Source organism: Oryctolagus cuniculus, chromosome 11 (genome assembly GCF_964237555.1).
Source record: "Oryctolagus cuniculus chromosome 11, mOryCun1.1, whole genome shotgun sequence".
Taxonomy (NCBI): domain Eukaryota; kingdom Metazoa; phylum Chordata; class Mammalia; order Lagomorpha; family Leporidae; genus Oryctolagus; species Oryctolagus cuniculus.
The window spans coordinates 112,728,919-112,751,909 of NC_091442.1; the positions used below are offsets into that span (position 1 = coordinate 112,728,919).

General features: G+C 56.0%; 1 protein-coding gene across 1 annotated transcript; it reads left to right on the forward strand.

Annotated features, from left to right (window-relative positions):
• The first annotated feature begins 1,990 nt into the window (after window positions 1–1,990).
• ISX (intestine specific homeobox) lies at window positions 1,991–19,744 on the forward strand. Its single transcript, XM_070051488.1, has 4 exons — window positions 1,991–3,146; window positions 16,646–16,797; window positions 18,404–18,484; window positions 19,355–19,744. The coding sequence occupies exons 1-4, from the start codon at window positions 2,954–2,956 to the stop codon at window positions 19,592–19,594; spliced, it is 666 nt and encodes a 221-aa protein (XP_069907589.1). The 5' UTR covers window positions 1,991–2,953; the 3' UTR covers window positions 19,595–19,744.
• Window positions 19,745–22,991: the final 3,247 nt, after the last annotated feature.

The following is a 22,991-nucleotide window of genomic DNA, read 5'->3' on the forward strand; positions in this document are numbered from 1 at the left end:
GGGTCCTGGGCAAGTTACTTAAATCCCCTGGAGCCCAGTCGCTTCCCCAGAGGGGGCTAAGAAATCCACCCTAGGGGCCGGTGCTGTGGTGTAGCAGGGAAAGCCGCCACCTGCAGTGCCCGCATCCCATATGGGCACCGGTTTGAGTCCTGGCTGCTCCACTTCCGATCCAGCTCTCTGCTGTGGCCTGGGAAAGCAGTAGAAGATGGCCCAAGTCCTTGGGTCCCTGCACCCGCATGGGAGACCTGGAGGAAGCTCCTGGCTCCTGGCTTCAGATCGGCACAGCTCCAGCTGTTGTGGCCATTTGGGGAGTGAACCAGCAGATGGAAGATCTCTCTGTCTCTCTCTTTCTCTCTCTCTCTCTCTGCCTCTCTAATAAATAAACAAATCTTAAGAAAAAAAGAAAGAAATCCACCCTGGCAATGTTTATGCTTGGGTGTTTTTGAGTAAATCCAACTAGAGTGTTCAGAAAGGAGACTTGTTACGAGGATATTTCAAAAAGTTTGTGGAAAATGCAACGAAAAGCTAGTTTTTGAGGTCCATGCATAGGTCTTCATAATACACATTTCCACGAACTTTTCAAAGGGCCCTGGTATAGGACAGCCCCAACTCCCTGTGCTCTGCCCCCTCCTGGGCACAGCTTCTACACAACCACGCCCCCTTCTCTGACCGCCCACCAAGATCCCGCCCCGACCACTGGCCCCTCTCCACCTCCCATCACGCGTGTGTTGGTGCCATCCTCGCCCTTCCTCCCGCCTCAGAATGTAAGTCCCTCAGGGCGGGGCTGTGTCTCCCTCATCCGCATCTCCCTCCAGTTTGGTGCTGAGTAGGTGCTCAAGAAATACCATCTGCATGTGGATGATCTAAGAATTGACACCGGCGGGGTGAGGGCTGCGGCTGGCCCTGGGAAAGCCAGCCTGGAGCGGGTGTGAGTGTCCAGGTCCACACCGCACCATGGACAGGTATTCCCTTGACCTGCCCAGGGCCATGCTTCCCCAGTAGACCCAACCTCCAGGGTATCCCCGTATATGAGGGCACCTCCTTCCTGGGCCCTGCCACCTCCTCTTCATAGCTGCCATGGCTCCAGGCAACCACACCCTCTGACTTCTCTCAACGCCCATGAGGCCCCACCCTGGACCAGGGCCTCTCCCTGCCTCCTGCTCCAAATGCACCTGCGCCATCTTCCCACCCCTCCCCAGCACATGGCAGGGCTGCACCTGCTGACCACGTAGGGCAGCAAACGGTTCATCTTCCTCCACTCTCTCCAGCCCTAGCTGCTGGGCAAGGTCATCACACACCCTGGGCACAGCCAAGGAGCAGAGTCCTGCAGCCACTTCCGCTTCTGACCCTTTGCTCTCTCCCCTCCTCTGGGGCCCCCAGCTGGCGGCACTGGGCGGCTCAGTGAATGCCCCGCTGCCCTGGGCTGTGACATGGGTGAGTGAGCAAAGAAGCACCCGCGGTTTGGGGGTTCACTCACTGCAGCCGAGCCTAACTAATGGGAGAGCCTGACAATTCCAAGGGGTGTCAAGCCCATCCCAGGGCATCTTGGCACATCCTCCCCACCCCCAACCCTATAAGGTCTGGGTGCTCACACCCGAATCCACATTCGCAACCTCTGCCGGGATGTCCAGAACTCTCATTGGTTCCTTATGGCCAGCATGGCCGGAAGTTTCCCAGGCACCATGTAATCAGACCCTGCCATCTCATCCCTCCCCTCCCTCACTCCCCACCCCCGCATGCCTGGACCTGGGCCTCAGGTTCTCCACGTACACCTCTGCTCTGTTATTTGCAAGCTGGTAAAGCCACAGCTGACACCCAGCAGGTCCCACCCAGCCCAGCCTCCAGCCTGTACGTGACCCATAAGTCTCCTCGTTGGGCAAACACATTTGATTGCACCTGGGCGCACTTCCTGGCCCAACCCTCCCCCGCCACCTTGCCTCTGCAGCTCAGTCCCAGCCCCTCCCCAGAGCCTCCATCCTGCAGCTCCGCGGCCTCCTGACACCTGCATCCCGGCCTTCGCCGGTGGGAGGCTCTGCCCTTATCAGCCGGGTTTACGGCCCCTCCTCCCTGGTTACACAGTCATCTAGAGCAGAATTCCTGGCAAGGTCGCATCCGTGACTGTTAGCTCCCAGCCCACGGTCTGTTGGGCAGGACGGGTTCTCAGGAGACAGGTAAGGGGCGTACACACAGGAACGAAACAGAAAGGACTCCAAAGTGAGAGAGAGGCACCGCCGCCAGCCCAGGCACTCATGGAGAGAGGACTCAGAATGTGAAGTGAGGTCAGGCGGAGGCGAAACAGAAACGGGCAAGAACAGGGGCCAGCCCAGAGACGTCCACAAGGACTCAGACCCCACACCAGGCTGAGCAGTGACGTGACCGCCCCCTCGGCTCGGCCCGCACCTGCAGGACAGAAGTACACACCCTCCACAAGGCGCATCCTAGAATCTGGAGGCAGCAACCCTACAGGAAGCCCAGTGGGGCTCCCGCGAAGACCCTGCCAGCTGCAGTGTGGCCCAGGACTGAGTTGCTCACCTGGGGCCCCCGGGAGACACGGCAGCCTCCCAGAGCCAGCCGGAAGGGGCCACCAGCCTGAGAGAGGGCTCAGCCTGAACAGCCTCCTTCCCTCCTCTCTTTGTCCCCCTGGCTGGCCTTCCCTCCTCTCTTTGTCCCCCTGGGCGGTGGCCTTAGGGACCCTGGCCTAGGCTGCCGACTGTGAAAGCACCTGCCTTGGAGAGGAGCCACCTGCGGAAGCCTCCATCACAGCCCAGCAGGGATGACTCCTCCGTGTCCGGCTGGGGACAGCTGACGGCAGGGCCACAGGATGTGCTCCTGTTGCGTCTGCCTCCGTGGTCCCCGGGCTATTTGGAAGTAGCACACGGAAGTGCCTGTGGAGAGGGAATCGTGCTTGGCGAACCCAACAGGAGACCAGGCACAGGCTGCGCTCTGCAGGGGCATGGAGAGGAAGAGCTCCGAGTGCCAGGAGCCCCTGAGGAAGCGGGGCCTGTCCTTTTCCATCGAGGCCATCCTCAAGTGGCCCGCGGAGAGGAGCGGTGTGGCCAGGCCAGAAGGCGCAGGTGGAGAGGGCCCTGAGCAGGCAGCAGCCGCAGGCTCCAGGCTGGTACAGCCCCCACAGGAGCAGCCCCAGGGTGAGTGACTTCCGACCCCTTCCTTCCATAGGGGACTGTAAAACTCAGAGGGATGCCGGGTGCTGGGTGCTGGGTGCTGGCCGTACACAGCGTCCAGTGTTGTTCCAGGACCCTGGCTTTCCAGGCTGGACACTCAGGCTCAGACAGCTGCAGAGTGCGGGGCCCCGGGGCTCGTTCCTGTAACAGGAGCACACCTAGGGACGCTGGCCACCACGAATCAGCGCAGACAGCGTGGCGGCCCCGTGCTCTCACTTTTGTAAAATAACACGGGGATCGAAACTGAGCAGAGGAGGAAACTCAGCTGCAAACGAGGAGAGATGGACGAGGTCTCTTGGGTTGCAGGGCTGCTAAGCCAGGACCCGAGACCAGGGCCTGGCTCCGGCTGCCCCCCAGAACCCCTGTCCATTCCAGCACTTCCTACTCCTCACAAGCGGAGTTCAGTCTGCACAGCTTCACCCAGGATCTGCCAACCCCACACCCTACCCCAAGCCAGTGGCCACCCAGGGCGGAGATTCCAGTGCTGTCCTTAGGGACTGGCTTGAAAAGGGGAGGTAGCTTTGGGGCCTCAAGAGTCAGGAACCCTCAGAGGAGGGTAACGGGGCTCCTGGCCGGTGGCAGGCAAGGGGAGGACCCAGGAGGGCCATGTGTCCCCCAGCAGCCAGGGAGCTTGCCACCTCCCTTAGCTGAGCCCCTCAATGGACAAGGGTCCTTGGCTTCATTTTTAGGTGCACATTAACATCTTCCATTCAACTGTGCAGTCAGACACAACCTCACAGTGGGGTCCAACCCGAGTCTCTCCTACTGCAGTCTTGTCAAGTCCATGGGGAGGGGGAAGAGGGACACAGGAGTCTGACAGCTACTACCGGAGCAGCTTCCCTTCCCCCAGCCCGACAACAGCTGGTGGCACAGAGGAGGCCTCTAGAATATTCTAGCATATCCCTTGTCACCTGACCCAGAGCAGCTCACAGGACACACTGGCCCCAAACAGCAGCTGTAGCATTGTCAGAGAACGGCCTGTGGCTCTCTCATGGCCGTTTCCCATCTCATGGTCACGCCCGGGACCTCAGCTTATACCCAACAAAACCAGGAAGTGGGGACGGGTGACTCGAGGGACGGACGTGAGCCGTTAGCACTGGAATGGCACCTGAGACCACCCACGCTAGATGATCCCTGAACACAGCTGAAATCCACGCATCTCCCACTCTGCTGGCATCCTGCAGTCCCAAAACCTCAGTGGGGGGTATCTCTGATGGTCTTCAAGGCCGCTTTGGGGGCACACAGGAAAGGACTCTTGGCATCGATAGTTCTGTAATGACTTCTACACCAACCTTCTGGGTACAAGCTCAAAAAATTCTTTTTGGGAAAAGGCTAAGTAAATACTAGTCCCGATGGGTGTCGACCTATGGAAAACGCAAAGTGAGCTGAGGAACTGCAAAGGAGCCGGCACCCCGGGGTGGGGAGTGTGCGATTGAGACACCTGTCCTCCAAGCCCAGGTCTGCACCCATGCCCAGGAGACCCCAGGCAAGCAGCTGCCTTCTCCCAGCCTCAGTTTCCCCCTCTGTGACAGGCCCAGCTAGACCATGCACAAAATCTCTCCGAGCTATGATTGGTTCAACAACAAGCTCATGGCCGGGAAACCCTGGAGGACTCCCTCATGGTCATTTTCTGGGGCAGAGCGTTTGGCCCAACCAAAGGGCAGATGCCGGCCAGGAGCAGGGTGGCGAGCAGGCCCCACCTTTTGCCAGCTGGTCTCTCCCCAGCCTCCCAGGAGCGCCCACACCCAGACCAGAGCCCAGCCCCGCGCGGGCTGCTGTGTCACTCCTTGCACGGTGCCCCTTCTCTCCTTCAAGACCCTACCAGGGAGGGCGACAGTGCCCTCCCCAGCCCCAGCGCTCACCAGGGAGGAATCAATGCCTCCTGGCCACCACTCGGCACTTAAAGGGCCTTGCAGAGAGGCTCGCAATGTACCCTCGCAGGTCTCGAGTCAACGGAAAACCCCAAAGGGCCTCCCTATCTGAAAGGCTACAGGCCCAGCCCAACGCCTTCAAAGCCAAGGCGGCCGCAGGTGGGAGGAGCAGCCTCTGTGCTGAAGGCTTGGACCCTGGGAAGAGAGCAGTCCCCACCCCACCTCTCCCGTGGGCGCCCCCTGCAGGGAGGGCAGGAGAACGCCCCAGGGGCAGACCGTGTGCCACTCATTCATTCATTCCCGCAGTGAAGAATTGCTTACTCAGGGCGTGACTTCCGCCTGGGAAACAACATGGTGTTGGGGTGGTCTCCCCCAAACCAGACCCTAAGGGGGCTGATGTGGGGCAGGCAGGGAAGCAGCAGACAAGGCGTGACCCTGCAGGTAACGGAAGCGCGAATCCTTTGGGGAATAGAGCAGACTTCCTCCTCCAAGTGCACGGGGCTGTGGCCCTGGCTGGCACTGCTGGCGACAGGAAGTCTATCTGGAGCCTGTGAGCTCTGGGGGCTCCCAGTGAGCCATCGATGGGGTCTACCGTGACCACGGCCCCCCGCGTGTCAGAGCCAGGGCACAGTGGACAAGCCCAGGAGGAGACTGGCAGTGAGGCTGTCATTCAAGTTCAGTTTAGTCATGGGATCCTCTACCTGGGCGTGCAACAAATAGCCACAGAACTATCTACTGAGTGCCCAGCACTTCTACTGCGTAACAAAGTATCCTGAAGCTTAGCAGCTTAAACAGCAATAACTACTGATTATCTTACTCCATTTACCTGGGTGGTTCTAGCTCAGGGTCCCTGGTGGCATTGCAATAAATCTGCTCCTTGGGCTGTGGGCATTTGGAGGGAGGACTGCCCAGGGGGTCACTCAGTGGCTGGGAGGCGGAGCCAGCTGCTAGGGGCCTCATTCCCTCCCCTCATCAGGATGTCCTCAAGCTCACAAGTTGGCGGATGAGGCAGGGAGAGTCAGGTGGAAGCCACATCCTTTTATAACCTGGCCTCTGAAACCCCCAAGGCATCTTGTCAGCCAGGTAGGGGCTTCTATTTTCCTTTGAATTCTGAAAAGAATGAAGAACCATTTTAGGCAAGACAGGATACAGCGGTCGATATTATTGACAAGTCTTTGGTTCAAATGCACAAGCTTTGTCTTAGGTCAGCTAAGAGAGTACAGAACAGCTGGGAGAAGATCGAGAGACAGTTTCCCAAATGAAGCCACGGGATGAGCAGAGGCACAAGCGGTCACGTCCACCACGGGAGCCAAAAGCAGTCACCGCATGGTCTCTCAGCTGCTTCTCTCTGCGTGCTGCCTCAGCCTTTGCTCACAGCCAATCAGCCTTCTCCCAAGGGCTTCCGAGATTTCCATGGCTGTCCTGGAGCTCCCTCAAATCCAAGTCCAAAAGCCCCAGAGGAAGGACCACTGGTGGAGCTTGAGTGAGCCGTCCACCTCCGGGCAGTCAGCTGGGGCCAGCAGGTGTGGCTGGGGGGGTTTCAAGTGTTTCAGGCCGGCCTGGGGTCTTCCTTCTTCCACCACACTGTTCCATGCTGGGATGATGGCTCCTTACTCCAGGCCCTTAGAACTTTTCAGAGGTCATTGTTGGCCTCCATATATGGAACTCTCCAGTTTCTTTCTTTATCCGTAACGTGCCCTAAAGAGGTTCACCCCCATACGCCTTCTAAAGAGGAGATTGCTAAGAATCTGTTGGCCAGAAGTGTGGCCCCTGTGACTTTGAATATCTCGCATCTGGATGTTCCACGGACTTGCCACGTGGGTGCATCTTCCCTGTGCACTTGAGCCGTGAGAACAGCTAAATTCCTCCTCCGTTCTCAGCAGGAAGGGCAATGGGTTCTATGGCACTTCCTGTGTCACACCATGAAGAGTCCTCCTGCCACCTGGCTTGTGTTGTCTAACAGTTCCCATGCACAGTCACAAACACAGCCTGCAGAGGATTGGAGAGGATGCAGGGGTGGGCGGGATGAGCCGACACACACGCACATGGCACATGACATCCTTGCACGAAAAGCTGTGACTGTGAGTGTGACAGGGCCACACTCCCAAAGCTCACAGCATCAGTCCAGTGCTGCCCTGCCCCAGGAACCCAAGCCCGCTCTTCCTGTTTCAGTCTCAACCAGACCGAGGCACTCTGTCTTCACGACACAGATACTACACTCAAACCTGACAAAGGGCTTTAGAACACAGCAGAGGGGATGATGACCTTAAAAGCCACCAAGGAGGGCTTCCAAGAGGAGGTGGCATTTGCGATGGAGTCAGGTAGAGAAGAGGAGAGGACAGCCCAAGCACAGGGAAGCCTGGGTGGCCGCCCCAAGGAATAAAAAGGAATGCTCCTTTTCCAAAGCAACAGAACTCAGGGTGGCTGGAGCCTAGAAATCACGGGGCAAAGCCCGAGAGATGAGCGAGGTAGGCAGACTGACGGCCAGGTGTGCCCAGACAGCAGCTGTGGCTCTCACGGCTGCACGTCAGTGCTTGGAAGACCTCTCTCTGCTGGAGAAGAGCAGGCGGCCCGTGGGATGCATATTCAGAGCCGCCTTGGGTGGAGAAGAGATGGGCGGGGTCCCCACACACCCAACCCAACAAGGGAGCCAGGCTGCTCTGTAAGGTGGCGGGAGCTATAGTTTCCTTCAAACAAAGGGCACAAACGCTTTAATTAAAAAAAAAAAAATGATGAAAGAAAAAGTCACGTGCAGAAAAGCAGGGGAATCTGTGAGCACAAATTCCCCAACACACGCGTGGGAAACGCCGCGGAAGGGAGACCTTACCCTGGAAGGCACCGAGCCTCGCTCAGCCTGCAGGGAGTGCTGAGCCAGCCCCGGCCAGCACGGTCAGCCAGGCCCGGGCTGCGGGCTTCTCCTGGGTCGCCTCTCAATGGCTTCTGTTATTGATATTTTTATTCTCATCTCTTTTCATCCTGCTCTTTCCTTTTTGCTGTTTACTTATGGCCAAAAAAAAATCCATGTTTATTACAGAAAGAATACACACACAAACAGGAAGGTCAAAGAGACTGTGAATATAACTCTACCATCTCGCCATCCAGTAATAATATTTTATAGCTAGATATTAATATTTTGATATATATTAATATCTTGATAGATGATAGGTGAATGAATAGGTAAGTGAGAGAGATGTGTGTTTGTAAATATGGAAGCTCAATAGTTGCAAGCTATAATTTGGCACTCTTTATTTATTTAAAGTTTTTAAAATAAAGAAGGCTATTAGTGATCCACTAGGAGATGAGCAAAAAACCTAGGAGAACAGCTGAGGTTTGATAGATCAGAGTTTGGATGGTTGAATAGGAGTTTACCAAAGAGGTGGACAATGCATTCCAGCCTCAGGCAGTAGAGAGAACATGCACCCATAGGATTCAAGGCCATGGTCAGTGTGGGGGACCCAGGGATGTTCCCGGGACCATGGCAATGAGGACGGGGGAGAAAGCCAATGATGCTAGAAAGGCCGAGTGCAGAGAGCCTTGAATGCCATGCTTAGGAGCTTGCCGTGTACCCTCCGAGCACAAGGGAGCTATAGACTGCTCCAGCCTCCCAGAGAGAAGAGGCCTGTGCCAATCAGCTCCAAGGGGACATATGGCCCGCGCCTCCTTCTTCTGTGTCAAGAGACGTCCCCAGCCTGCCAGAGGGCTGCAGAAGGTGCCCGGGGCCTCTCACATTGTGAGCACGCTGCCCACAGCACAAGAGGGCAGAGCCCACTCCCAGACGGTTCACCCCAGGGCAAAGCCACCTCCCGCCTCGCCCCAGCCTTTGGCTGTACAGCCAGGGCCATTTAGCAGAACTCAGAGAAGGAGCAATCAGGAGAGGGAGCCGAGTGCGGAGAAACATGGGTTTATAATTAGGTGGCCTAATCACCTGTGTAAACTGTGTATTTCTGATGATCGATGTGCTAAACGGCTCAGGTGTAATTAAGTTCTGCTGACGCGTTCTCTTTGAAGACGCGCTGAAGTGCAGTGCAGTCCGCGATTAGTAACAGGGAGAGGAGCAGTTCCAACCAGGCGGTGCCTCCCTGCCGCCTCCCTCCCTGTCTTCCCGGTGCCCCTGCCTGCCCATTTCCCAGGTGTCCTTGGCCAGCCACAGAGTGGGGGCTGGGCTGTGACCCCTGCTTCTCATCTGCTCTGCCGACAACTGGCAGGGAGACACTAGACTGCACGGGAACGCGAGGATTTTCTCCTTCCTGATCCGGAACGCCTTCCAGGAAAGGGGGGCTGACACCCACCTTGTCCTCCCTCAGCAAGGGCCCAGGTAACCCCTGTCCCTGCTGGCGACTGAGAATCCAACGGTGTGTTTCGGGACAGCTGGCACCAGCGAGGTTGTATCTCCAGCCCCTTGTGTCATGAGTGCCTTCTGGATCCACAATTCATGGCCTGGGTTCCACCTCTGCTCTCCTCCTCTCAGTCACCTGCTTGTTTCTCTCACAAGCCCCTGGTCTATGGCCCAAGCGTGAGCCTCTCTGGCCCCTGGCAGTCTCCTGGGAAGCCGAAGAGTCGACCTTCCTCCCTCCTGAGCCATGCCCTTGGCCACTGCTCTCCCCCGCCCCCAACCCTGCCGTGGGGACCACAGTCAGGTCAACGCTGCTCTGGGTCACCACCCAGATCCCTGGGCACCGTCACCTCCACTGATGTCCTCCTTCTCCCCAGGCAAAGAGGTGCGAGTCAACCCCTCCTCTGGCCCTCCCTGTTCTTCCAAGGCCATCAGACTTGGCGTTATACCCATTGGAGACTTTATTTCCTGAGTACCGGGAGAAACTTAGAGTCAGAGCCAGAATAGGACTTTCTTAAAAATCCAGCAAGAACCCGTCTAGAGCGGCACTGGGCAGAAGATGGGCGTGTTCTGTAGATGTGCTGTCCAGTGTGGGAGCCAGCAGCCACGTGTGCCTGTTGAGTTCTGAATAGTGTGCCTAGACAGCCACACGTGGCTAGCAGCTACCGCAGTGCACAGTACGGCTCTAAGGGGTGAAACCTTTCACAAGATCTGGCCTTGGATCCTAACCTCATTTCGCTGACTCCGGTTTCAAGTTCTTTTCTCCCAAAACTGCTTTGGCTTTTAAGTTGGGTCCCTCCAGTCGTAAGTCAGGGAGCCCCACCCACAGGGAGTGATCTCAGCTCCAGGGTTCCTCTTCCCGCCACGTCTCTGATTTGGGGTTGCTGGGTCTGGGATAACATCCCAAGAAACACTTGATGAAAAGCGGCAGCATTAACTGTTGACCCTCAGGAACCTGCTGCCCATCGAGGGGGAGGGCTCTGGCATCCCGAGGCCTTCAGACTGGTCCATTTGAGGTCAGCTCCCATCTTCCCCAGGAATATGCATCGTAGGCATTGTTTATATTCCTGGAGAGTTCATTGGCACTGTGCCTCTCTCTCTCTCTCTCTCTCTCTCTCTCTCACACACAGACACATACACACATACACCACACCTTACTGTCATTGTTGTCTCTCAAGGACAAACACGTATCCTGAGAGTGTATAATTCAAAGCTAATGAGGAAAAAAAAAAAAAAAAAAACATGTTTCTACCCAGCCTCTCATCTGCCAGGCAGCCCCTTCTCCATGACATCAGCAGTCAGCTCACCAAGCAGAGTTGGTCTAGATCTTTCCTCCTCCTTCGCTCTACTTTGTGGGCCCTTCCAGCATGCTAGGGAGAGAGGAAAGCCACATTTCTCTTCCTAGCTGCTTTCCTAGCTACACAAATGGGAGCTTTGAAATGATTCTTCTGTAAGAAGTCTGTTCTCAGTCACACATCCTCGCTCGCCCACGCATCCTTCTGCAGAAACTGGAGGAAGTGGGGTATTTCTGTCACGCTCTACCCTCCGGTTGTAATCCTCTGTTCCCTGTGTTGTTTCATCCCCTGAGTTAGCAGGCTTTTTGTTACTATAACAAAGTGCCTGAGGCAGGCTTCTTCATAACGGAAAGAGGTTGACTTTGGTCCACAGGTCTAGAGCTTCAAGGACCAGGCAGCTGACTGCATCCCAGCAGGGTGGGAGAGCACGTGTGCCTTACCTGGGTGGGTTCCCCCCCTTCCTTATACAGCCACCCGGATTCAATCACAGGCTCCACCCTACTGGCCCCATCTCAGCCGATGGCTTTCTCAAAGCCCCGCCTCCACACAATGTAGTTTCCGCTCCCCTAATAGCAATCACGTGAAAGTTGGGGCATTAACTTTGCATGAATCCTGATGTAGGGGGCAGGGGCAGTGGGACACTCACATTCAAACCCCAGCCCCTGTGCTCTGGTCTTTGCCCTGCATTCTCTGTCACAGCTCTGGATTTCCGGGAGAATCTCAGCTCTGAGCTGTCCGTGACATGCCAATTTGCCCAGCCAACCTTGGGCTCTTCCTCTCTGAATTTTGTTTTTTGCTTTTTGGGTTTATTTCATTTTTTATTTTTTTGTAACTTCCTATACAACTGTGCTCTGTCATTGCCTATCCTTTCAAACGCTGGCCAGATGAATGAGTGAGCGAAGGCAGACACACTTGTTCATTTTGTGCGCCTGCAGACAGGCCCTGCGTGCATAGCAGATGCTGGGGCCAGCAGTGGCCTTTGAGAAACTCTCGGATGGATTAACACCTGCTCTCTGCCTCTGCCTCCGAACCAACTGACTTCAATTCTAGCCTGCAAACATACCACCAGCTCTAAACGTAGAATAAATCACTCTTTAAAAAAAAATAGAAAGTAAAAGACAAGGTGGACTTGGAGAAGTTAGAGAGGGTAAAGGGGAGGAGAGAGACTAGTTTCTCCTACTAAAGGTAACTCGGCCCGCAGTTTAATCGAATGGGAAATAAGTGTTTAAAACCTCACTGCCTGTAGCTCCCAAGGGTCAGCAAAACCAAGTGAAAGCAATGCAAGGAGATAAAAATAGATCAACAACAAAGACTAGGAGTGAGACCAAGCACAGACAGGGAAGCCCATGCCCACGACAGAGCAGCAACGAGGCCAACTCGATTCCCAAGAGAAAGTCTCCCCGCCCTGACCCTCTTCCTTTTGCCAAGCAAACGGGCCCTGCAGGCAAGCCCAAGGCAAGACTCTCCAGCCTCCCTGAAGAGAAAGGGGGTCATAGAACGTCAGGGAGAGTTTGGACCTAGCCCCCTGATCATTCAACCCCTTTCTCCTACCCCATTCTACAGATGGGGAGACTGAGGTCCAGAGGACGAATCAAATGTGACCCAAGTTACAGAGTAGAGCTAAGAACAGAGCTCAGGTCTTCTGACGTCAAGCTTGGTGGGTTTTTTCTATTACCCAGGGACAGTAGGACTGATAAGAAACACACTCCGGTGATGTTAGCTGGTCCCTTTAGTTGTCAAGCCAACACAAGTGCAATCCATTGATCACTGAGCACCTTCTCCAATGCATGGCTTGTGGGGGCTTCACTTTCCCTGGGTAGGAGTCAGAAGACCTCAGCTGACACTCAGACCCCACCCCTCCTTGGTGGGCGCCGTGGTTCTCACCGGTTGTCCCAGCAGACATGCAACATCCGCTGTACGACATTTCACACAAATCATGGGAAAGTGTCCTCTCTGTCCAGGGGAATTCAGGGAGAGCCCGGATTTCCCAGATTTCCCATTCATTCATCGACAGCACCCCCACTAGGAGCCAGTTACTCAGCTCCTTAAGAGCAGTCCCCGCCCTCCAGAAGCTCAGAGTCCAGGTAGACGGCAGCAGGTGAGTGTGGGCCCCCTGCCCTGGAAGGCCGCGGTCCTCCAAGCGTGATGTGAGTGACCTGCAACAGGAAGTGCCGGGACACTTGATCATGGTCTGAGAGCATCTTTTCTTATAAAAATGAGGAAGGGGCCGGCGCCGCGGCTCACTAGGCTAATCCTCTGCCTAGCGGCGCCAGCACACCGGGTTCTAGTCCCGGTAGGGGCTCCGGATTCTGTCCCGGTTGCCCCTCTTCCAGGCCAGCCCTCTGCTGTGGCCAGGGAGTGCAGTGGAGGATGGCCCAGGTGCTTGGGCCCTGCACCCCATGGGAGACCAGGAAAAGCACATGGCTCCTGGCTCCTGCCATCGGATCAGCGCGGTGCGCCGGCCGCAGCGCGCCGGCCGCAGCGGCCATTGGAGGGTGAACCAATGGCAAAGGAAGACCTTTCTCTCTGTCTCTCTCTCTCACTGTCCACTCTGCCTGTCAAAAAAATAAAAAAAAAAATAAAAAAAATAAAAAAAATAAAAAAAATGAGGAAGGAATCAGGAGAAGCAAGGTGGTCACCTAGGCTGGGAGGAACGCCACTGTCCCCAGAAGTTAAGGCAACATGGGGAGACGGTGGATACCTTTCCTTCAATCCCTAAAATTATATCACAAAGACTAGTTAGTCCGAGTAGAACTGGATTGCCAAGTCCATGGTCAGGAAAAGAAACACATCCTCACCTGGTTGGTCCTTCCTCCAATGTCCACTTATCACTGGACTCTGCCCAGGAACTATGAGCAACACCGGCTGATTCTCCCGGTCTTCACACAGGGCAGTCCTTGTTTGTGACTCTCCCTGGCATGGTCAAGTTCAAGGACAAATTTTCAGTGCCCATCATAGCTGGTCTAGCAGCAACGGGGACACAGCTGACTGCCTTCTTTCCTGAAAGGGTTTCTTCACCGGGCATCCATGTCACCTCACTCTCTTCCTACCCAGGAGCTGTCCCCTTCTTGGTGTCGCTGGTGGCCTCTCCTCTGCTGAACCCCTGCCTGGTGGCTCCTAGACCCTCTGCTCGTCCCACCTTCACTGTCTGCCCAAGTGATCTCACCCATTCCCACAACTTCAAAGGTCAAGTGTATGCGAATGGTGTCCTAATCTGACCCTCAGTGCTGAGCTCCTCGTGGAACTCCAAGCTTATAAATGTATTTGCTTGTTCCGTAGCTTCCTTTGAATGTCCAATAGGCACTTGAAACTTAACATGTTGAAAGTGAACATCTGATGGCCCCATCATTACACATACACACACACACACACACATACACACACTCATCCCTTTGCTCAAGCCAAAACAGAAGAGTTGTCCCTGGGCTTTCTTAGCCAAGACATAACCCATCTAGGTACTCTGGTATCTTCCTTCCAAAATGCACCCCATGGTCATCTCCACACCTTCTCCCTACACACACCTTTAGCAGCGTGACAGGACAGGAGAGATGGTGACTGATAGACCAAGTCTCTCATCCCATGTCTGCCACCATTAGAGGAATAGTTCCATACAAAAAGCTATTCTATGAATGGTTACCAATAGGTCCAGTTCAGGTGCTCACACTTGAACCAACCCAGTTCCCAATATATCTATTTATTGGTGTGTGGGAAGGAGAGTTTCCAAGAGAAAAGGTGTTCTGGTCCAAGAAAAGACATGATTCTATACAGAAAAATCAAACTAGCTCTCCAGCTCACTCTAAGTCATATACAAACCTGCCGCAGCCCCTACCTCGCCAGACAACGAGGGGCTCCCAGACAGCAGCCATGCCTCCATCCTGTCTACATCAAATGCCTAGTGCAGCGACCAGCACAAAGAAGTATGTGCTTAATGAAGATGTAGATGAATGAATGACGTAGCTAACAAGCCGGATAAAGATCCTCTTAGTAAGCATGATCACCCAAGGTTAAAAAGATGGGGGAAGAATTATTGGAGATTATGAGAATGGATGTAGGTGCTGAAGAACCAGTAGGAATTAGAATTACAGACAAGAGAGGAGAGGTCACCTCAGACTCAGGGCCACTTTAGATACACCAGAGGGACAAGCACTCATGTGCTGCTTTGCAGGGATGGTGTCGGCCAGCCTGCGTGAAGCCAGGTGTGCGGGGCAACAGAGGGTGGAGGAGGTGGGTGTGGCCAGTGCAGATGTGCAGAGCCTTGGCCCAGAAGGAAGCCCTCTGATTGGCACTGAACGTTGATGGCCACCATCCCAAACTTCTTAACAATTTCACACTTGGATTTGTGCTTTCCAAGTGAAGGCTGACAGGCCAGGGAAGCACCCACTGGGACCTTGGAGCCTTGACTCAATGCCCTGTCCCCACCTGGAGCAGGCTCGGCCAATTGTTCCCCTGCTCCTACCCGGCTGCAGGGTGGAGGCAAGTTCCTTCAGTAGGCGTCCATGCTGCCAAGTCCCAGAGTAGGCCGTGGGTCCCTGTGAGCATTGCTGTTCTCTCTCGGAGGAGCGTGACACTAAGAGAAACTTAAAAACCACCCCTGGCAGGTGGAGAGACTAGGAAAGGAAGGAAAAGCTCCTCTCCTGCTTTTGGAACAAGGGGCTCCACCTAGCATCTTTCCCTGGGCCCCACTAACGCCGTAGCAGGCCCTGGGTAGAACAGAGGCTGGACAGATGAGTTGGAGGCACACCGGCAGCAGCCTTGGCTGCTATGGAGCTCAGCCTGTGCTTGGTCGACCAAGGCTGGCACGCTCCCTCTGTAAGGGGCCGGGCGCCAGTTACTTTAGTCCGTGCAGGCCATATGCTCTCTGTCCTCTTGGCTCAGCTCTGCCGCTGTCGTGCAGAAGTAGTCAGAGGCAATACACAGACCCGTGGGCAGAGTTGGGTGCCAATAAAACTTTATCTGAAAATAGAGGGTGGGCCAGACGAGGCCTGGGTTTTTAATGAATTTGCTTTTTAAGATTTTTCTAGAGATTTATTTCATCTATTTGAAAGGCAGAGTGACAGAGATAGGGAAAAAGAGAGAGGAGAGGAGAGGAGAGGAGAGGAGAGGAGAGGAGAGGAGAGGAGAGGAGAGGAGAGGAGAGGAGAGGAGAGGAGAGGAGGGAGAGGGTGGGAGAGGAAGAGGGGGGGAGAGAGAGAGAGAGAGAGAGAGAGAGAGAGAGAGAGAATATCTTCCATCTGCTGGTTTACTCCCCAGGTGGCCACAATGGTCAGGTATAGGCCAGGCTGAAGCCAAGAGCCCAGAACTCCATCCAGGTCTCCCCACGGGTGGCAGGGGCCCACGTACTTGAGTCATCGTTCACTGCCTTCCCAGGTGCATTAGCAGGGAGCTGGATCAGAAGAGAAGCAACGGGGACATGAACATCCCACAGTAGGAGATGTGGCACCACAGGTGGCAGCTTGGCCCCCTGGCCCTAATTTGAAAAGGTAGTGTTATTTAACTTTTTGCCACATTTGCTTCCTATGTGGCTATTATACACATACACATATATGCTATTTTTTCTTGGAAACGGGGATTTTAACTTCACAAAATGTGGGATTCGGGACAATGATCATAAGGTGGGGAGATGATACATGGTGTGACTCAGTGCAGCAGGCTTTACAACTATGCATCAAACAGTGCATCGTCTTCCGCTGCAGACAGGGGGAGCCACCGAAGACTCCCGGGCAGCAGAGAGGAATTTCCAAGCCGGACTCGGCCTCACTGTCCGGGGTAGGCAAGAGGGCATCCGCCGAGAGGCCAAGGACTTTAGCAAAGATACTTCAAAGCTCCATGCCCCAGGAGCCAGGGGTCAGACGCGCTAGGGGCAGCAGCAGGGTTGAGAGGGTGCAACAGGGCAGTACAAAAGCCTCACGGAGGGGCCGACATCAAGGCCCCTGACCCCCCCCCCCCCGCCCGTGTGTCCTGCAGAAGGGAGGAAGAGCAAGCGCAGGGTGCGGACCGTGTTCACCACGGAGCAGCTGCAGGAGCTGGAGAAGATCTTCCACTTCACCCACTACCCCGACGTGCACGTCCGCAGCCAGCTGGCCGCGAGGATCAACCTCCCCGAGGCTCGGGTGCAGGTACGGCCCCTCCCGCCCCCCAGCCCGGCCCTGGTGCCCGCGGGACCATTGGTGAGACACAGCCCCCTGGGGCTGCCCCATCGGAGAGTTCCCCTTGATTTTATCCGACGAGTCCAGCTGTCTGTCTTCCCAGAGACGAGGTCGCCTACATGGTTACACGCCGCTCGGCGTCCTGGGCAGGTGAAATGCTATGGGGCCGCATCAGGGCTCTGCTCCTGCGCCTTCCCCCTCCCGCGGTTAGTGTCCCAGAGCCTCCTTCACTCTGCCCCCACCCCTGGCGACATGGGTCTTGACGACCCCGACCAGGAGATGACATCCCCTCTCTGTAAAGGACCAGACGGTGACAATTTTCATCATGGTTGCCACCATGCCACAGACAATCCGGAAACAGACGAGCCCGGGGGTGTTACAATGGAACTTTATTTACGACCACTGAAATTTGAATTTTATATAATCTGCATGCATTACAAGATACCATTATTCCTTTGGTTTCTTCCAACCATTGACCAACGAGAAAGCCATTCTTGGCTCATAGGCCATTCAAAAATAAGTGGAAGACCAGAGCTGGCCCACAAGTACAGATAGCCAACCCCTGATGGAGACCGCACAGAGAGCGCTTTGGGGGCCACACAGAGACGTGCAAAGGACCCCGGATCCATGCTCCGAGCCCTGGTGGCAGCACCAAGAGCCTAATCTGTCATCTGTAGTCTCTTCACCCCAGAGTGTGTGCAGCCGCACCCCTGGCTAGAAATACAGCAGCCCCTAGAAACTCAGCCAGGCACATTCTCCCCCTGTTTGCACGTCCCCAGTTCCTCTTCACACAGCCCCAGTGCTGTGAGGGCCAGGCTAGCGTACAGAGTTCCAGCAGACCCAACTGTGGGACTAGGGGCACTCTCTCCAGTGCAGCTTCCCAAGTCACTCTCCACTCGTCTTTAAAAACAAATGCAGAAGATTTGTACTCTAACCCAGAAGCTGAGGCAGGGCCCAGGCCAACACTCCACTCTTTATTTTAATCCAATCTCCTTCCCTTCTGGCTAGGGGTCAGACTTCTCCCCTCCCACTTCCCATCGGGCATCAGGTTCCAGCTAAGTGGGGAGCACCTGTGCCTGCCTGCCCAGAATTCAATGCCTGGCAGAGCTACCAGGTACAAGTGGGCCTGCGTCAGGGGCTATCAGGGCGCGCTCGTGAGTACCGAGAAACGCCAGTGGGCCATCCAGAGATGCCAGGTGGGCCTGGGGGCTGCAACCTGGTGACCTGCTGGTGGACAACAGCCCACCGGCGAGGCTTATTTGGTCTGCATGGTATTTTACGCTCAGAGGCTGTCACATAAAAATCGAGATTTTTTTCACCTTGGAAATGAACAAGCCTCCGACATTGAACTTCTGTTTCCACGGGAAACTGCTTCCCTGCAGGTTCTGCCCTCCACAGGCCCCTTCCCCCATTCCCAATTCTCTGCCCCTGGCTGCTTCCCTCAGGTGCAGCTAGAGGCCGTGACCCTGGTCCCCTCTCAGAAGGTGGATCTCCAGCCAGGGAGGTTCTTCACAGGAAAGCACCAGAGATGGGGACGACCCCTCTAACTTCTCTCCATCCCCGTCCCTACCCACAGATCTGGTTCCAGAATCAGCGAGCCAAGTGGCGGAAGCAGAAGGTCGGCGGCCTGGGTGGGCCACAGCCCCTGAGCGAGGCTGTGAGTGGCTGAGTCATCTGCGGGGGCGGGGCGGGGGCGGGGGCGGGGAGAGGAGAGTGGGGGGGGGGGCAGCATCCAGGAACACCCCAGCCAGACCCAGAAGGACATGGTTCAGTTCTCGTAGACACAGCACAGGGCAGCCTGGCAGACAGGGACTTGGCCCGAGGGGCTGGCTCTCTGTCCCCATCGTCCTCACCCAGTGGCACACACAGCACCCTCCTTTCTTCCCGAGTGGCTTGTAGCACTGTGCAAATGTCCCAGTCTACAAAAACAAGGCCACAGAGCCAAGTACGAGACGCGGGCTGGAGAGCATGGGTTTGGGAATGAGACCGCGCAGGTTCGAGTCCCAGCCCTGTACTCACCTGCTGTGTGGCCCAGCGGAGTCACTTCATGCCTCAGACGACAGGGGCTGAGTCTGCTGACGGCCGCCTGGAGAAAGCCTGGCACCCAGGAAACAATTCCAAACAGTTAACTGCACCTGGAGCCCACACGCACTCACAAATGGGCTCCAGGTGCTAAGCACTGTGGGTAGAGCGGTTAACAAAGCAGACGGCCCCGCCCCACCCGCTGGTGGGAGGTTTGCCCTCCCCAGTGACGCAGTCTGGCAGGGTTCTTCATGGACTCACTTTTGCTAGTGCAGAAATGGGTTCAAAGACGCGCAAAGCGATGTTGGCACATCTAACAGGTGCTCTGAGTGCCAGGATCAGGACCAGGCTCCCGGTGCTAAACCCAGTGTTGATCAAGCAGAACAAGGCGGCCACACTGCCCGCCCTGAGCTGTTCAGGGAGTGCAGGGAAGCTGGGAAGCTGCAGGGACAGCCCAGGGCAGCGCTCACCACTCACTTTTCCCTCCTGGCCTCTCCTGTGGCAGGGCCCCCTGCTGACACCCGCTGCTCTGCCCAGACTGGCCCCTCCCATGGGGCGGTATCTTCCTGCTCAGGATCAGCTGGCCACTGCCTGGTTCCCAGCTCGGATCACCATACTCCCACAGCACCCATGGGAGACGCAGCCCCTGCCGGGCCCTGAGCTCCAGCAGAGCTGCGCCCCTGCCCTGTACCTCCTTGCACCGGCACACCCGACGTGGGGCAGCGTCTGTGCTTCTTCAACCTAGGGACCCGACACACTCTCGCCAGTCAGGCCACGCTCCTCGCAGGAGGGAGTGGAAGGCATGTGGCAGATGGACCCGGGGGGACGTGGACCTCATCATCCAAAGACAGCCCACAGCCCAGGAATCTCCACAAGCGTGCCCGCTGCCAAACCACCGTGGACCCAGCAGCAAGGCACACAGCAAAAGACAGCTCAGGTCTCCAGCCAGAGTGGCTCCCTGGCTCCGAAGGCAGATGGGCTGAGACCTCAGGATGAGCCCTGGACTGCGGAGGTGGCCGCCGTGCACCCGGGATTCCTCTAACTTGCTGTGTGATCTCCTGCTGGTCACTCACCCCCTCTGGACCTCATCTGTAACACAAGGGGCAGCTGGACAAGGTGACTCCTGCGGACTCTTCTGACCCCCACTTTGATAGAAACGTGGAGACACAGGACACGCCTTGTGCGTTCATTCATGACACACGCATTGAGCACCTGCCACGTGCCGTGTCACAGAGCTGGACCTCAGATGCACAACTCAGGTTCCATCCAGGTGCTGCTGCCCTGCCCGGCAAGCAAGACCCTTGCTCACGTGACCTGCAGCGGCCCGGGTCTCACGTGTTCTTCGTGGCGTGGATATGGGCGTCCCGGAGTGGGAGAGAAATAAAGTGGGTGTTTTTTTTTTTTTTTTTAATTTAAAGCAGACTTTGGTGTCTGGTTACTCTGCTGGAGTGGGAAGGCGTGCTGTCATTTCTGGTATGGATGAAGAGTAAGCCAGGAAGCTCTTTTTTTAGGGTTCACCTTCCCAGGACATGGAAAAGGGGTTCAGCTGGAACACCAGCCTCTCTCTGCCCTGGAGAGTCTGAAATTACATCCAACTCTCTGTTTCCTTGCCGCGAGGTTTCGGGCAAGCCGCGAGCCCTGTCAGCCTCTGTCTTCCTATCTGTAGAATGGAGCTAGTAGCTCCCACCTGGTAGTAACTCGCAGAGGAGGCGGCCCCGCTGTGGAGGGATTGCTGTCATCCCGGATTCTACTGGGAAAAGGGTGGCTTTGGACCCCAGCCCTGGCGACCGCTGAGCTCCCCCTCTGTGGGAGGGTCTCCGAGACTCAGGGAGCACAGGGCCTGTACCCTAAGCTGGGTATCCTGGACTGACCTCCATGTACCAGCCTCAAGTGAGATCTAGGGCTCTGCCCCCAGATTGCCATCTGCCTGGGCCCCTCACCCACCCAGGCGTTGCTGCAGAAATCGGACAGCCTGGCTCTCGAATTTGCTGTGCCAGTCTCACCTCACCCAGCCTCCGTTTTCTTAGCTGTCCATTGGAGGTGGCAAAGCTAGCTCTGGCTTTGGGCAGGAAATATGTCAGAACCACAGAGGGCCGCCCTCACCACGTGAACCAGCCCTGTAGACTAGATATGCCTGGTCCCGTGGAGCCCATGCATGCTGTAATTGACAACCCCGGGGGATGAAAAGAGCCAATCAACCAGCAAAGGCGGGGGGCCCACACCGCGGGTAGCAGGTGCCCATTTTGTGGGCAAAATGTAACTCCGATGGCTTCGCCAGCATTGGATTTGCTTTCCGTGTGGTCAGCAGGGAGCTGATTCTAGAAATGTCTAGGAATGTCCTGGCTCCTCTGACAGCTCAGGGTGAAACACAGTCACCTTCGGGGTCGTCCCCCCTTCTACGCCTTCCCACAGGGGTCTTTGCCAGGCTGACGGTGGAGGCTGGACACATGTTTTTGCAAATGCCACTGCATCTCTGGAGGAAGAATGTCCCTTCCAGGCCTCCATATTTCTCACCCACACTGGCATCCGCTGTGTGTGTCTCATCTGGCCTGGCCTTGGCCATGACCCCCCTGCCCTGGCCATGCCCCACCTCCACCAACCTGCTGTCGGGGGTTCATCCCGCATTCCCCACTGCAACCCCCCCACCCCAGCTGCGAACGCCTCCACGGATCCCTCTCTCTCCCCCTCACCCCCACCCCGGAAGCCCTGGGCCAGGCGGCCGGCCCCACTCACTGCAGAGCTGTCGCAGCCATTCCTCACGCTGTGGTGGCGGGAAGGCCACAGAGGAGACTGCAGGTCTCCAGACTTCTGGGAGGAGTGGGAGATGCAGGCCCCTCTGCCCCGGGTCCCAGTCCTGCCCCCTTCACATGCCCTCCTCCTCTGGGCCTCTGTGGGAAGCGGATTCGCATGCCCTGGGAGGCTCGGGTGACCAGATGTCCCAGCCTCGCTATTACCCCAAACACACATCCTGGGGGGGCCTTCTCCCCTGGGAGATTTTCCTTCACAAGAATGATTCGATTCCCTTGACCTTGCACTCGAGTCTTTGGGACAAAGGACACTCTAGAACTTTCACCCGCTGTGTCATCTCGGGCCAGGGACACCCCCCAACTCTCAGGCTTCTGTGCCCAGCACAGGAAGGCCCACCTTCCTGCATGTGGCCAGCACCCAGCACACGGGAAGAACAAGCCCGTTTTCCCAAACCACCTCCCACCCTTCCATTCTGCTCCCGGGCAGCCGTTCCACCCCCAGCTCCTCCGCACAGCTGCAGGGAGCAAAGGGACTCGCAAAGGAGTAAGCAAAAACGTGTGCGTCTCTGTGTGCGTGTCTCTGTGTGTGTCTGTGTGTGCGTCTCTGTGTGTGTCTGTGTGTGTGTGTGTGTGCGTCTCTGTGTGTGTCTCCGTGTGTGCCTGTGTGTGTCTCTGTGTGTATGACTGTGTGTGCCTGTGTGTGTCTCTGTGTGTATGACTGTGTGTGTCTATGTGTGTCTGTGTGTGTGCGTGACTGTGTGTGTGTCTCTGTGTGTGTGACTGTGTGTCTGTATGTGACTGTGTGTGTATGACTGTGTCTGGGTCTCTGTGTGTGTCTCTGTGTGTCTATGTGTGTGTGACTGTGTGTGTCTGTGTGTGTCTCTGTGTGTCTGTGTATGACTGTGTGTCTCTGTGTGTGTCTCTGTGTGTCTATGTGTGTGTGACTGTGTGTGTCTCTGTGTGTCTCTGTGTGTCTGTGTATGACTGTGTGTCTCTGTGTGTATATGACTGTATGTGTGTCTGTGTGTGTGCCTGTGTGTGCCTGTGTGTCTGTGTGTGTATGACTGTGTGTGTCTATGTGTGTATGACTGTGTGTGCCTGTGTGTCTCTGTGTGTCTGTGTGTGTGTCTCTGTGTGTGTATGACTGTGTGTGTGTCTGTGTGTGTGTGCCTCTGTATGTGAGTGCGTGCCTGTGTATCCGTGTGTTTCCTTCTCCCAGGAAGCAGATTCATTGCCTTCATCAGCTTCTCAAAGAGTTCTGAGGCTCAAAAATAAGGACCATAAAGAATCCCCATGGCCAGTGCTGTGGCGCAGCAGCTAAAGCCACTGCCTGTGGTGCCGGCATCCCATATGGGCGCCGGTTCAAGTCCCGGCTGCTCCACTTCTGATCCAGCT